This window comes from Ruditapes philippinarum, unplaced genomic scaffold, assembly GCF_026571515.1.
Source record: "Ruditapes philippinarum isolate M1 unplaced genomic scaffold, ASM2657151v2 ctg163_1_1_1_1, whole genome shotgun sequence".
In the NCBI taxonomy this organism is placed as follows: Eukaryota; Metazoa; Mollusca; class Bivalvia; order Venerida; family Veneridae; genus Ruditapes; species Ruditapes philippinarum.
Genome location: NW_026861533.1, coordinates 368826 through 381994, shown reverse-complemented (window position 1 = coordinate 381994; position 13169 = coordinate 368826). Strand labels below are relative to the sequence as shown.

Below are 13169 nucleotides of genomic sequence, written 5' to 3'. Positions count from 1 at the left end.
CAATATGGCCTTTCAAGACTCTGCCGCATTTTTCATTCAACATTTTTTGATTATTCAAGTAAACATACTCGTATCAAAAGAATGATATAAAATAGAATTTGTTATGTTATTGAAAATAAGCGATGCTGAAATTTGAAAGATACGCCCATTTTTATTATTTAGCAAACATACATGTTCAATGAAATAAAAAGATTAATTTTATATATCATATTGATATTTCAAATATTTATAAATCAATATCATGTACTGGTTTATGTCGAGCGGATTTGCCCTCCTGGCAACTCTTGTATCGTAATCTTTGTCAAATTGCTAAGTTCACAATGAGATCACCTAAAAATCAACTTCTGTTTACAAAATAATCAGTTTTATTTACGTTACACATCGAGTTGACTGAAATGAATAAAATGTTTGTTACTTTTGTTCTGATTTAATCAAACTAACTATATCACATGTCGCGAAGCAATAACAACAAATTTAAACAGGAAAATAACTGAATATAAAAAACGAAATGTTCAAAAACAGTCGTATGGAATGAGTTCGGAAAAGAATATTTAAAAAAAAAAATTAATTTTGTCCTTAACAGAGATGAAATTTGAGATACATGATGATTTCCGCGGTCATTGTAAGTTTAAAATCATGTTTACACCCCATGGTAAGATAAAATCATGCATATTTGTTGGAGGAAACATTAGCTATTGATGATTTATCATGATAATATTAAATGTACCTATAAATATACAAAATTACCTAGGTAAATGGACTATTTAATTGAGAATACTAAATGTTGCAGCGAATATAAAATATTAATGGCGTTATAATATCTCTTGCCGACCTTACAACGCTTCCGGTAATCGTCACCGCTTTACGAAGTAGTTCCTAAATTTGAATTAGCCAGAAAAGCCTTATTATAATTTGCACAGCTTATAAAGACCCACTAAACTGCAATTTCGTACATATTTGTATTGATTTCTGACTGATAAAATCTATAAAAATTCTTTTCTATTCTAATTTCCATATTACCTGGTATTTCAACGAGTTATGCTAAATACTTTAATGTACTGCCACAGGAAGTACTTGTTTTGAAATAAAAAATACCATAACCGTCTTCTTATTTTGAAATCAGTACTTTTAAAGGTTATGAAACTCAGTGGGGGGGGGGGATTGCGTTTAATGTGTTAAAAGGAATGTGAAATTTTAAAATTGTCCCCATAAAATATTGCGCAGTTACTATGATTTTATCTAGCATATCCCACATTGTTAAATTCTGACAATATTGATATAATTCCCATGTGATTCACAAGCAATACATTAAAATCGTGACAAATTAAAACATATGTTGTAGTAAATATAAATCCTTTTAAGCTTTAGCAGCGATAATTGTCTGGATATGGTATTGATAGTTTCGCATTTTTAACACGCATTTTTAACTATCATTTAAACCTTTTCTCCCCTTTTTCCCCAAACAGTTGTACATGTATGTGGAGAGTATGATCGATACGATGCTAGCAGGATACATTAAAACACTTTCTCACATATATACTATTTGAAAGACAATGAGTAAAATAAAAGAAACTTGAATAAAAGAATCTGAAAAGAAAATCAAAATGACGTTATAAGACACACTAACGTATCGTGCAAATATGACGTCATGCACTGCCCTGTCAACGTTATCAACATGACATCGCAGAAATGATGGGCCCACATAGTATATGTTATTTTGGTTTTGGAGTGATATATGTGGATATATTACCTGCTAAGATTTTATATCACCCGAGCCGTTAGGCGAGGGTGATATTTTATCTTGGCAGGTAATATATCCACATATATCACTCCAAATCCAAAATAATAATTTTATTACCCTTCCTCTGCCGAGTTTAGACGATTTTTTAAAAAATCATTGCTGTTTCAAATGAAACGTCGAAATAAGATTCCCTTTAGGGTACCTCTTCATCACAACATGACGTCACATAAATACATGACGTATTTTTCCCGTACCTAACGAATGTAAACAAGGGAAAAGGAGTAGTCTATTGAAAGCACTTTTTTGTAATTAATATCAAGCTTTCACAAGGTCATATTTGTTTTCAATACTGATGGGAATTTGTATCATTACTCTACTTTGGTAAATATTTATCATTTGAAAGTTAAAAAGTGCTTGTAAATCGGAATTTACACCGCGTAAAACCGAACCGTACGCGCATCACCTCAGCGCAAGTTGTTTACAACGTTGGGTACCCAACGGGGAAATTTAATGTGTATATTACCCGTCTGGCTCGGTTATATCAATATCTTTCGGGTGATCAATATCCAATCAAAAAGGCGGAAAAAATCTGGAAGGGTAATAATCTCATACCATTCAGTTTACCCCAAAATATCTGACAACTTTTAATATTGTAAAACATTATACGTGTATTAAATTAGCTTCCGTTTAAGAAATATAGAGAAGTAATTCAAAATATGAAAATCGCAACGGTTGTTATTGTGATTTAGAGAAGTACGCTAATTTGTTCGTGTTTTTTTGTTGGTGTAATAAGATCAATCTTAATTTTTGTATTCAAAGTCATTGACAAAATTGATGGTTTACATTTCAACATCGGTTCTAACTGCTTGAATTGCGTCAGGTAATTTCCTACAAATACACGAAAAATTAACATATTTTCGGCAACAGAATATTTCCACCCTATCATTAACTGAAGCGGTCTCTGTTGCAAATTACAGTGAAACTTATGCGCATCCGCGCCTGTAATGTTACCGCCCAATTTGTCTCCGCTTTATTGTTATTTCAGTCCTAGGGCGATTGATGGTTTGTTAGTATCTGTGACTTTTCTCTATGATACCATCTGTAAGTGTTGCGCAAAGCTCAGTCGGTTAGAGTGCGAGACTTGTATTCTCGACATTGTGGGTTTGATTCACGGGCTGACCAACTAAAATTACTAATTAGTCTTTCGGATGAGACTTAAAATCGAGGAGAGATCCCGTGTATGAGTGTTTTAACACTTGGCATGTTAAAGAACCAGAGGAAACTTCTGGAATTGGGGCATCTTTCTGTATCTGTATCTTGCACTATCCTCCAAAATATATGAAGACTTATACTCTTAATGGAGGACTCGCATATATGGGCAACCGATGTCGAGTATAAATAAACTCAAAAACACACAGCGTAATAAACCTCTATAGTTTGCAATCTTCAAAACAACATATAAAACAACAACAAGACAACATAATACAATGTTTATATACCATACTCATGTATTTTATATATTGCTGAAGTTATCTTCATTATTTATTTTCAAAGTTTATGTACCTTCTATTTCTTTAATTTTATAATGTATTGTATTGTTTAGTGAAGTTAGAATATTTGAAAATTTATGCATTTCTTTAAATTTAACTCAAGAGTACGCACTTTATCCCGTTCTACAATTCCACATGGTGGGAAATTAGTTATTAATAATATATTTTAGTGTATGGGATTTTGAATGTGCTCAAAACCACCATTTCCTTTCCATGCAAAAACGATTTTGAACTTACATGAAATAGCCGTATGCTTGCTTGCCTGCAAAGAATTCTTCATCAACCTTTTGTAGTGGCGAGTTATTAAGGTCATTAATGAATAAAGGTCGTCATATCGTGACCTTGACCCCTTATGTCAATTGTGCATAGCAAATAGAATTCCTGTTTTGATTTTAACTACCAACAGTATTTATATTGTTAAATACGATATGCCCTCTTATCCCAGCGTGACCTTGTTATGACCTTGACCCCCAATCGGCATTATCAAAACTTGTTGACTGTTGATTTTCCTATAAGAGGACGAAAAACTGACGCACCAGCTGTTGTAAGAGGTATTTTTTCATTTAATAGAATTTTACATAAAAACTATCCTATTTTATCATAAAATCTAACAAACCATCTCTGAAATTCGAAACCTTCAGTTGAAATAAATTAATGATTTAGTGTATATAGGGTGATCTTTTCCGAATATTTTAATGGTGTAATATAAGAATTCATGGTCGTCCATAGAAAAAAGTCACGATTCGATTTTTTTAGATACAGGTCATGTCTTTTTACGTATAATTTTATGAGAGAAAATGACATTCTAAAAATACACATAGCTGTCATTATTTATGAAATTACTCCAATAAATTCAATACATAACATCCACCTGTGCGTTCATCTTTTGTCGGGGTAGGGAAGGCAATCACCTGTTGCCGTTTGTAACTTGAATCATTTAGAACATCGATTCGATAATCAGAATCAGAAATCGTGATGCCGATTCATTTTCATTCGATTGTAAATTTGGAAAATATAACAACGTAAATTCATTGATATCTTGTTAAAGTGGAATCTTTAAAGGAGAACAAGCAGGTATTTCTTTTCATATTCAATATCCTATTTATAGAACAATTCGTGATTTTTTTTTCAATGTAAAAGGGCGTTTATAAAGCATATCTTATTTCTTTTATTTTTCAAATGTGTTTATATTTGAATAAAAGTAGGTATATTATATCAAATTGTAAAGAAAACGTCACTCAGTTGCACGGTTTCTGTATACTTTGCGGACTAGATTGTACATCGGTTTAGCAGGCAATATTATTTTAGGTCATGGCTAGAGGTTGTTCCTCACTGGGGTTGGGGGTGAGGGTTTGGGGCGGTCACTTTCCCAACCACCTTATCCACTCGACAAAAGAAATTTTAAACACCACTTGTTGGTTAGCTTTTTGAGGCGCTATCTATTTTGTGACCTTATATTTGATACTAAAAGCACATCGAATTCATATCGTAATTTCGTAATTAGTAATTCAAAATTAGTAATAGTTATAGTATATGAAATGAGTTATTTACGAGGATATAGCACTGGCTGGGGCGACATCGATGGGGGTTTCTGCTAAAAAATGGCGAGGCTGTACAATTTCTTTTGCAGAAACATCCCGTAGCCACGACATAGTATCTCGCTCTCAAATCTGGAGGTTAGCTGCCAAAAGGCTTTGAACATCACGCACCGAAATTTCGTCGAATCTCGCCAAAAATGAAGCCATCAAAAATTTACCGGTGTTCACGCTTTTTCTAGTTTTGTACACGTTCGTCGATATGGAAAATAAAAAAGCTATGGTTCTATTCGTGTTGATTGTCTTTTGTTTTCAAACCGGAAATTAATTTAGCATAATAAATGAAAAAACCAATCAATTGGAAACAAAGGTAGCTACTATGGTATAAGGTATTTGTGATAATGCACGATTTCAAATTCTCACGCCATCGCTGCTTCCTAATATTACACATTGAAAAGTAAACAACAATTGTTTTTGCGGTTCGACTGAAATGATACGTTAGTTTTTTTAATTCTTTTGCCTGAATAAGTTTCGTTTAATTCGTTTATTGATGTTTCAAGTATTTTGTTGTTCTTTCTTTCTTTCTTTCTTTCTTTCTTTCTTTTCTTTCTTACTTATTGGATAGATTACGCGCATTCATTGTACAATTGTCAAATTTGTCCTCTAGATGAGCCAAAAATTTCAAGAAAATCGACCTTACGAAAAATGTGCTTCAATTTTAAGAAAATTTAAAAATCACAATTCAAGAAATGATTTACATGTTGTATGCGATTAATGACTTAGCGGTATAAATTTATTACGTGACTAACGCAGTAATGGCTATTTTTGCATATTTTGACAATTTTTTGTAATTTTCATAGATATTAATTGTTGTGTGCAATGTGTAGATTACTTTCTTTGTTCAGTTGACAATGTTTTATTTTTTTTAAACTTTTTTTAAAAAAGTTTCATGAAAATTAACATGAATCTTGAGGCATGCTACTTTAAATTAAGCATTGAAGATTAATTATAAATAAAATCTAACAGTAATTATGACAGGTTGTTATGTAGTGTAATTTTTAAGTGTTCAGTGTATTTCAATTAAAATAAAATGTCAATATATAACATAGTGATAGATCTATAGGCTATTTAGTTCAATAAGCCTTTACATGTTGCGTTTACAAATAATTAATCATGACCTCGTTCTATTTCGGAACCTTACCTGTACACCTAATATACTGCGTTTCCTCCAAAAGTATCATTAAAAGAAACGTCTTTTTTGTCAGGTAAGGCGATAAAGGCAATTTTCTATTGTATGTGTAACTTGATACTATTCTAAACAGTCATAGCTGGTAACATGAAACAATGTCAAAATGTATGACAATTCAAATTAGAGTTTCGACATACTTTGAAAGGAATCTATCCGCAATACATGGAAAAAATAGAAGAGCTTCTATCGTTCTGTTGACATGAATTTGACATTATCCCCTCACTTTGTTTGATTTGTCCGAAAACATATATTTTTTTGGAGTAGAGTTTTGAACATTTTTTTACGGTAAATACAAATAACGTATAAGGTATGAAACAAAAGAAAGCTGATATTCAAGGTACACAGTCATAGCTCAATAACATATGTTGTACAGGCATATCATCTTATATCGTGTGCTGCCACATATACTAAAATCGAATGTGCGTTGTTCGTTGAGTCCGGTAATACCACTTGCCGTCTTTCCATTGTGTTACATGCTAGGTGGCGGCCGTAAAAATCGCCCATAAGTTTTTTTTTTTTTTCAAATGCTTTAGTTCGTTGGAACCATTGCAACAATTGTATTGTGTTTTGTACCAATAAAAGAGAAAAAGTAATTGGTAATGATTTCTGTTTATGGGTTGGTTTGTATTTGGGTATAATGGCACTCTTCGCCAAACCGATTTTTTTAACTTTTCCCATGATACAGTTCAAACTTTTGCTAGATCTGCCTTTACTGTAATAAGAATCAGATAAACATTTGATATTGCAAGTTCCTACACACTAAAGTAAGTGTGTAAATAATTGATGCATCAAGTTTTAAAATGTCACTTTATTTTATTTTCAGGATCCCCACCGTCACTATCGTGACAGTTACGAGGACCACTCAAACGGGGCAAGTGGTGTATATACCCGTGGTTACGTCCCTTGGCAGTGGGGTTACTGGTCTTCGGACAATATGGCTTACGCCGGACAAGATGACGCCTTTTATTCCATCCAAGATGACCGTTCCCGAGGTAGAGGACGAGGTCACTATGCAGGAAATATGTATGATAACGCCGGTTATCATGGTTACAAACAAGGAATTAGTGGAGGAGGCAGTTATAAATTAAAACCACGTAAGACACCGATATATTTTGCATAAATTAATTGACTTGACAAAACTTTTTAATTCGCGTCCGTCCTTTTCCCCTCTCTCTCAAAAGTCATTTATGTCTCAGCGTGATCTTATTCCAATGCTACACTTAAATGGAAAAGGATATTATTATTATTATTATTATTATTATTATTAGCTCGATTATTCGAAGGATAGGGAGAATTATTACACTAAATCCGGCGTCGGCGTCACTCTTAGATTATTTTTTTGCATGAAAGTTAGTATCTCCGAAACTACTGAAGGGAATAGGTTGAAACTTCACACACTTATTTCAAGCATAATAATAATAATAATAATAATAATAATAAAGACTTTATTTGAACTCATTTGAACAAACATATCAATCTTCCATGAGGCCCCCAACAAGGAACAATATAAACTTAAAATATTCAAACTATTAAAATACATAAATGTAAAAACATACATGAGATTATCAATTTGTATACATCAATGTGTGATAAAACCTCAAGTATAAGGTTTTTAAATGGTTAACAGATGTAGCAGACTTAATATAATCAGGAAGGCCATTCCAAATACAAGATCCAGAATAAACAAAAGACATACGAAATTGTTCAGTATTTGGGTATCTAGGGGTATAAAGTTATAATAGGAGGTCACTGTCCAAAGCCCAAAACATGGATGTAGGCAGAGTTATGGCCCTTTTTTGATTTAGAAAATTCTACGTCATATTCATTTAGGATTGTCATTGATAATGAACTGTTCAAGTCACAATGTGAATGTTTAAGATTGTTTAGCTCCATTAGTGGTATCCATCGTTATATAACATAAATACGTTTTTGAAGTCAGATATACTTTCAAAAAAGCCAAAAGATCTTACAAATGAAAAACACGAAAACATTATTGCTTATTAAATTATGCATGATTCACGGAACGTTTTGAAAGATCAAAAAAATGTCTATATATGTTCGAGAATTTTAGAACTAAGTTATTTCAGAAACAAAAGTGATTTCGAACAATGCGGCCGTCTAGAGTGGCTTCGGAGGGTATTTTTTTAATTAAATCTATATTATTTTTATAATCTATATTAATGAAATAATGGATACTGTTCAAAGTTAAGCTTTAAGATATAGTGGCACAATATGAATTTATAGATATTATTGATAGAGTAAATTTATATGTAAATATGAAAATATGACGTGTGAGAGGAAAACATTGTTGGAATGATTTTCAGTTATATTAATTCGTTTGTACACAACTGTTTAAATGCCTTAAATTAATTGCTTATCATGGAGTTAATTTTCTTTGTTTCTTGGTGCAAACAATTTAATTTTGTGTATTATAAAACTGTTTTGTATTCATTACAAATATGTTTGAAATTCATAAATAATACTTTAATTTTATCTGACTGAGTTAGGATTGAAAGACACATATTTGGTAAGTGTGTGAATCGTGCTTTTTACTAAATATTGAAGATGAATACAATTTCGGTATTTAATAAACATTTAGTAAGTTTAATCATATTGTATTGTTAATATACATGTAAATATTCATCTTTGCAAAAAAAATAGAATAAGAAATGCATGCTATTCAAATATTTTCAGACAAGATATGACTTTGGATTTTTCTGAATTCACCCAAATCCTATAAATACGCTTTATTTTGTAACAAAAAAGACAATGCTGGTATTTTTTTTATCAAGTCAGGAAAAAAAAGAAAACCTAAAAAAATAATAAAAAAAGCAACTTATATACTATAAAAAAAAATCTTGATTTAATAGATGAAGTGTTATTCTTTAGATATCAGTTGGTACACGAAATGTAACAACTATAGGAGTAAATCATCGCATATTAAACAGCGGTAAATATATCAAGTAATTTTAGAATTAATCGAATCATATATTGCATGTCTATTACAGCGTCCAGCACTGATGGGTTTTCGGAATACCCAGGGGAAGGATCGGACAAAAGTTCCCGACGATGTTGTGTTGTCATGGCAGTCGTCGGAATGATGTTTCTTTTAGGAGCCGCCTTGGCAATCGGAATTTATTTTGGTGGTGAGTTAACATTGTTGTTCTTAACGTGTGTACATCTTTTCTTGTCAATCACCAACCACTTAATTAAACATCAATAAGCTTAAGGCAGACAGTGGTGTGAAATGATAAATAAAATAACATCGTCAATTTCCTTTACCGATCCTATGCATGAATCTTTTTTTATTTTACTTCATTTGAACATTTAGAGATTCTCGCTATGAATATTGAGTTCGAACCTTTTCAGCACTTCTCTAACTAGCTTGAAATAGGCCTTTGGCTCTATTCAGGTGCCTGATCGAATCTTGAAATATCAATGGGGGACACCTGCGGTTTTTATAGCCATTATAAAACCCTAACCCTAGCTGAAAAATTGCAATAAGAACTAAGATGTACCAGTGTAAAAACAAAATTCTGATTATCTTATAAAATGTCTTTTGTAGCCCATTGTTTTCTCCTCGAGGGCTTACGCCTCCATTTGCTTGTAGACCACACACAACTTGGAATGGCACCAAAATTAAAGGCTCCATGATCCCCACCGTAACAAATCCCCATCGTAACAACTCATTTGATAGTGGATTTTTCAAAATTTAAAATTTCAACTTATTCCATATTAATTTAATGCGTATTCATATAATTTGTGTATTCATATAATTTGTGTATTCATTTAATTTGTATTCATATAATGAGTAATGCTTTATCCGATGGTAACTGGGCGTTATATGATATATTATTTTTGTTTCAGTGGTTGATAAACCAGAGTCCTTACGAGACCCGGATGTAACTACGACGACGGTAGCGCCGGCGCCAGGTCAGTCATTAATGTTACAAGTTTACAAGTCTATTGAAAGCAACTTATCGTCGTTAATAAAAAAAATTGTTACACGTTCATTATGCCTCAGAAATGCTTTTATCTTTATTTCACAAAAAGCTTTTTATTGTGTTGTACTGTTTTTAGATTCCGAAAAAAAAATCATTTGGCCAATTACCCGAACCATCTGATTAAGTATTTTGGATAGAAGTCTAATTACTAGTTCGTTTCAATTTTACTTCTGTTTTGACAAATAATTTTACAATCAGCGCATCTTTTGTTAAATGGCAAGCGTCTAAAATGCTCTATTAATTACTCGTTTCTGAGGCTAAATGTACCTTTAACTTACAAAGAATCAAGTAACCAGTAATTATGTGTACAAATGCCAAAAAATGCCAAACTCTCTGTCTTGAAATGTTTGGCAAGCCTCTTGCTAAGTGAGCGTTTTGATAAGCTTTTGGACGTAAGAGGTTTTGAATGCTGTTGACTGAGAGATTTTGAAAGCCATGGCTAAGGGAGAGATGCCATAAGCTTTTGCCTCAGTGTCAGGTTTTATAAGCTGTTTGGCTAATAAAAAGGTTTTGTAAGCTTTTAACTAAATAAGAGATTTTTTTAATTTTTTGACAAAGTGAGAGGTTTTATAAGCGTTTAACTAAATGGGGGATGTGTAAGCTATTGGCTAAATGAGAGGTTTTGTTAACGTTTGACTAATAGGGGGACGTTTAAACTACTGGCTAGATGAGAGGTTGTGTAAGCTTTTAACAAAATGAGAGGTGTAGTGTAGTTAGTCTTTGAGAGCGAGCAGAGGTTTTGGTAGTTTTTGGCTAAATGAGAGGTTTTGTAAGCTTTCGGTTCTAAAAATTTTTGTTTAAATTTAGTACTTTAAAATATGAGACTTGTTAATAAAGGTCGGTTTCATTAAGCGTGGCCATAATAGTTTGTCACCAGTCTGAACCATTTTGGCCATGTTCTTATCAGTTATTTTTTACTAGTATATGTAATGTCTTATTAGTCACGTAAGGTTTACCAAGTTTTTTTAAAAAAGCTTTTGAATGACTACTTTTTTGTTTTATATTTAGCGTTGTCTGTGGATATGTCGTTGACGATAGATCGGACTTTCGACCCGGACCTGTACAACCCAGATTCTCAAACCTATAAAGACCTTGAGACAGAGGTCAAAGAGAAGGTAATATATAAATAGAAAGTCAAAGGCACCCGTGCCTAACCGAAGTGACAAAATCATACATCGGAAACACAATTAAAATTTATATTCAAAAGTTCATAAGACAAAATATACTATGAAATAATATAAGATAAACATGTACATTGACTCTTGTGGCATTACAAATATGGTTAAATACATTTTCTAATGTCTAAAACATCTAAGTAACATTCGTATGAGAAATTTTCCTTTAACATACCATAAAATTACAATTTTACATTAGAAGTTACAGATGAATGCCATTCTTGTTGGTATATATCTTTGAACCAATTTACGAAGTGCTATAAAGTATTTTTCTAACTTTCCCATACATATCCAAAACCATGACTTTGTAAAAATTTTCTTAAAGATGTAACCCAATTGTCATGTTCCTGTATATCATCATTAAACATCATTAAATAACACTTTTTAAGTAATCTATCGTTTGGTGTTTTAATAATTTTTACCAATAGTTAATACACCTCTTAATGGATACTATATGTAATAGAAAGAGCACCGAAACTCGAGGCTATCTGATTTGTACGAGGGGGGCGTAGCCCCCCGAGTATAAATCAGATTGCTGAGTGTTTTGGTGTTCTTTCTCTTTTGTATCATAGTCAAACATGACAGCACGTTCCCTGTTGTCATAATATAAAACCCCAGAAAAAATTAACCAATGAACGAGCATTTGAATATGATATTTCTGCCCCTTTCCCTTTCTCTGCCGTCACAATAAGTAAACCCCAGCAAAAATGAACCAATCAACGGGCATTATCTGGCATGCGGGTATCTGATACCTGCACTCCAGTTACCGCACTGTGCATGTATATTTATACGATTTAACTCTGACACTTTTTCAACAGAAAGGTCCCCAAACTATGATACAAAGATGGGATACCTTCCGCAGTCGCCTAATACAGCTACATTGGATGCATTTTGTTTACAACACATAAAGCGTTTACATGCATAATATTGTACCTATTCTAGCCCTTTGCCCCAAATTACAGCCCCACATACAAACAGTTTAAAAAATACTTTCTTATTTAATTGGCCACAATCATACTGATATAAAAACCCTCTTACCCTTTATACATAACTTATGTACCATCAAGGTAAACAAAATATCATGTCATATGGTAAACATGATATCATGTTACAAGGAAAACATTATTTCATGTCACAAGTTAAACAAAATAACATGTCATAAAGTAAACAAAGTATCATGTCACTAAGAAAAAAATATATCGCAAAGTAAACAAATGTCATGTCACAAGGTAAACAAGAAATCTAAATATCATGTCACTTGGTGAACAAAATATTATGCCACAAGGTTAACAAAATATCATAAGTTTAACAACATATCATGTTACAAGCTAAGAACAAAATACCATATCATAAGGTAAACAAAAATATCATGTCACATGTTAAATAAAATGTTATATGGTACGAAAAATAATCATACGAATTTATAAGGTAAACAAAATTTATAAGGTAAAGAAATGTCATGTGACAAGGTAAACAAAATGCCATGTGACAAGGTAAACAAAATGCCACGTGACAATGTAAACAAAATGTAAGGTAAACACAAGAAAATATACACAAGCGTGCTTTGTATTTTTTATATTATTGTTTATATATTAATTTTTATCAAAAATTTCTGACGTTTAAGTGTTTTAACATACATTTGTATCAGATTTCGTTTTCTTCTCTTTCCTAGATTGATCAGAATATGAAAAACAGTCCACAAGGCGACAGTTATTCTGAGGCTGAGGTTTTAGGATTCAGGTAAATAATATTAATTTCGTACGAAAAAAGTATATAATGCAAACTTTAAAATAAAGACTCTTACAAAATTTAAAATACGATTAAAATTATTAATTACATAATTATATGATATTTTATACTATTTTGTTTAACTTTTAAAATGTGTCAGACTTGTTAGATTTTAATGGTAATAACG

At 32.0% G+C, this 13169-nt stretch overlaps 1 protein-coding gene across 1 annotated transcript in view; it reads left to right on the top strand.

Moving 5' to 3' along the window:
• LOC132715971 (uncharacterized) overlaps positions 1–13169 on the top strand; it is a 124020-nt gene that overhangs the window by 4350 nt on the left and 106501 nt on the right. The window contains exons 2-6 of the mRNA XM_060699087.1: positions 6899–7169; positions 9084–9221; positions 9943–10008; positions 11088–11194; positions 12927–12994. Of these exons, the coding sequence (XP_060555070.1) occupies positions 6899–7169; positions 9084–9221; positions 9943–10008; positions 11088–11194; positions 12927–12994 (650 nt within the window). The remainder of the gene's footprint in view (positions 1–6898; positions 7170–9083; positions 9222–9942; positions 10009–11087; positions 11195–12926; positions 12995–13169) is intronic.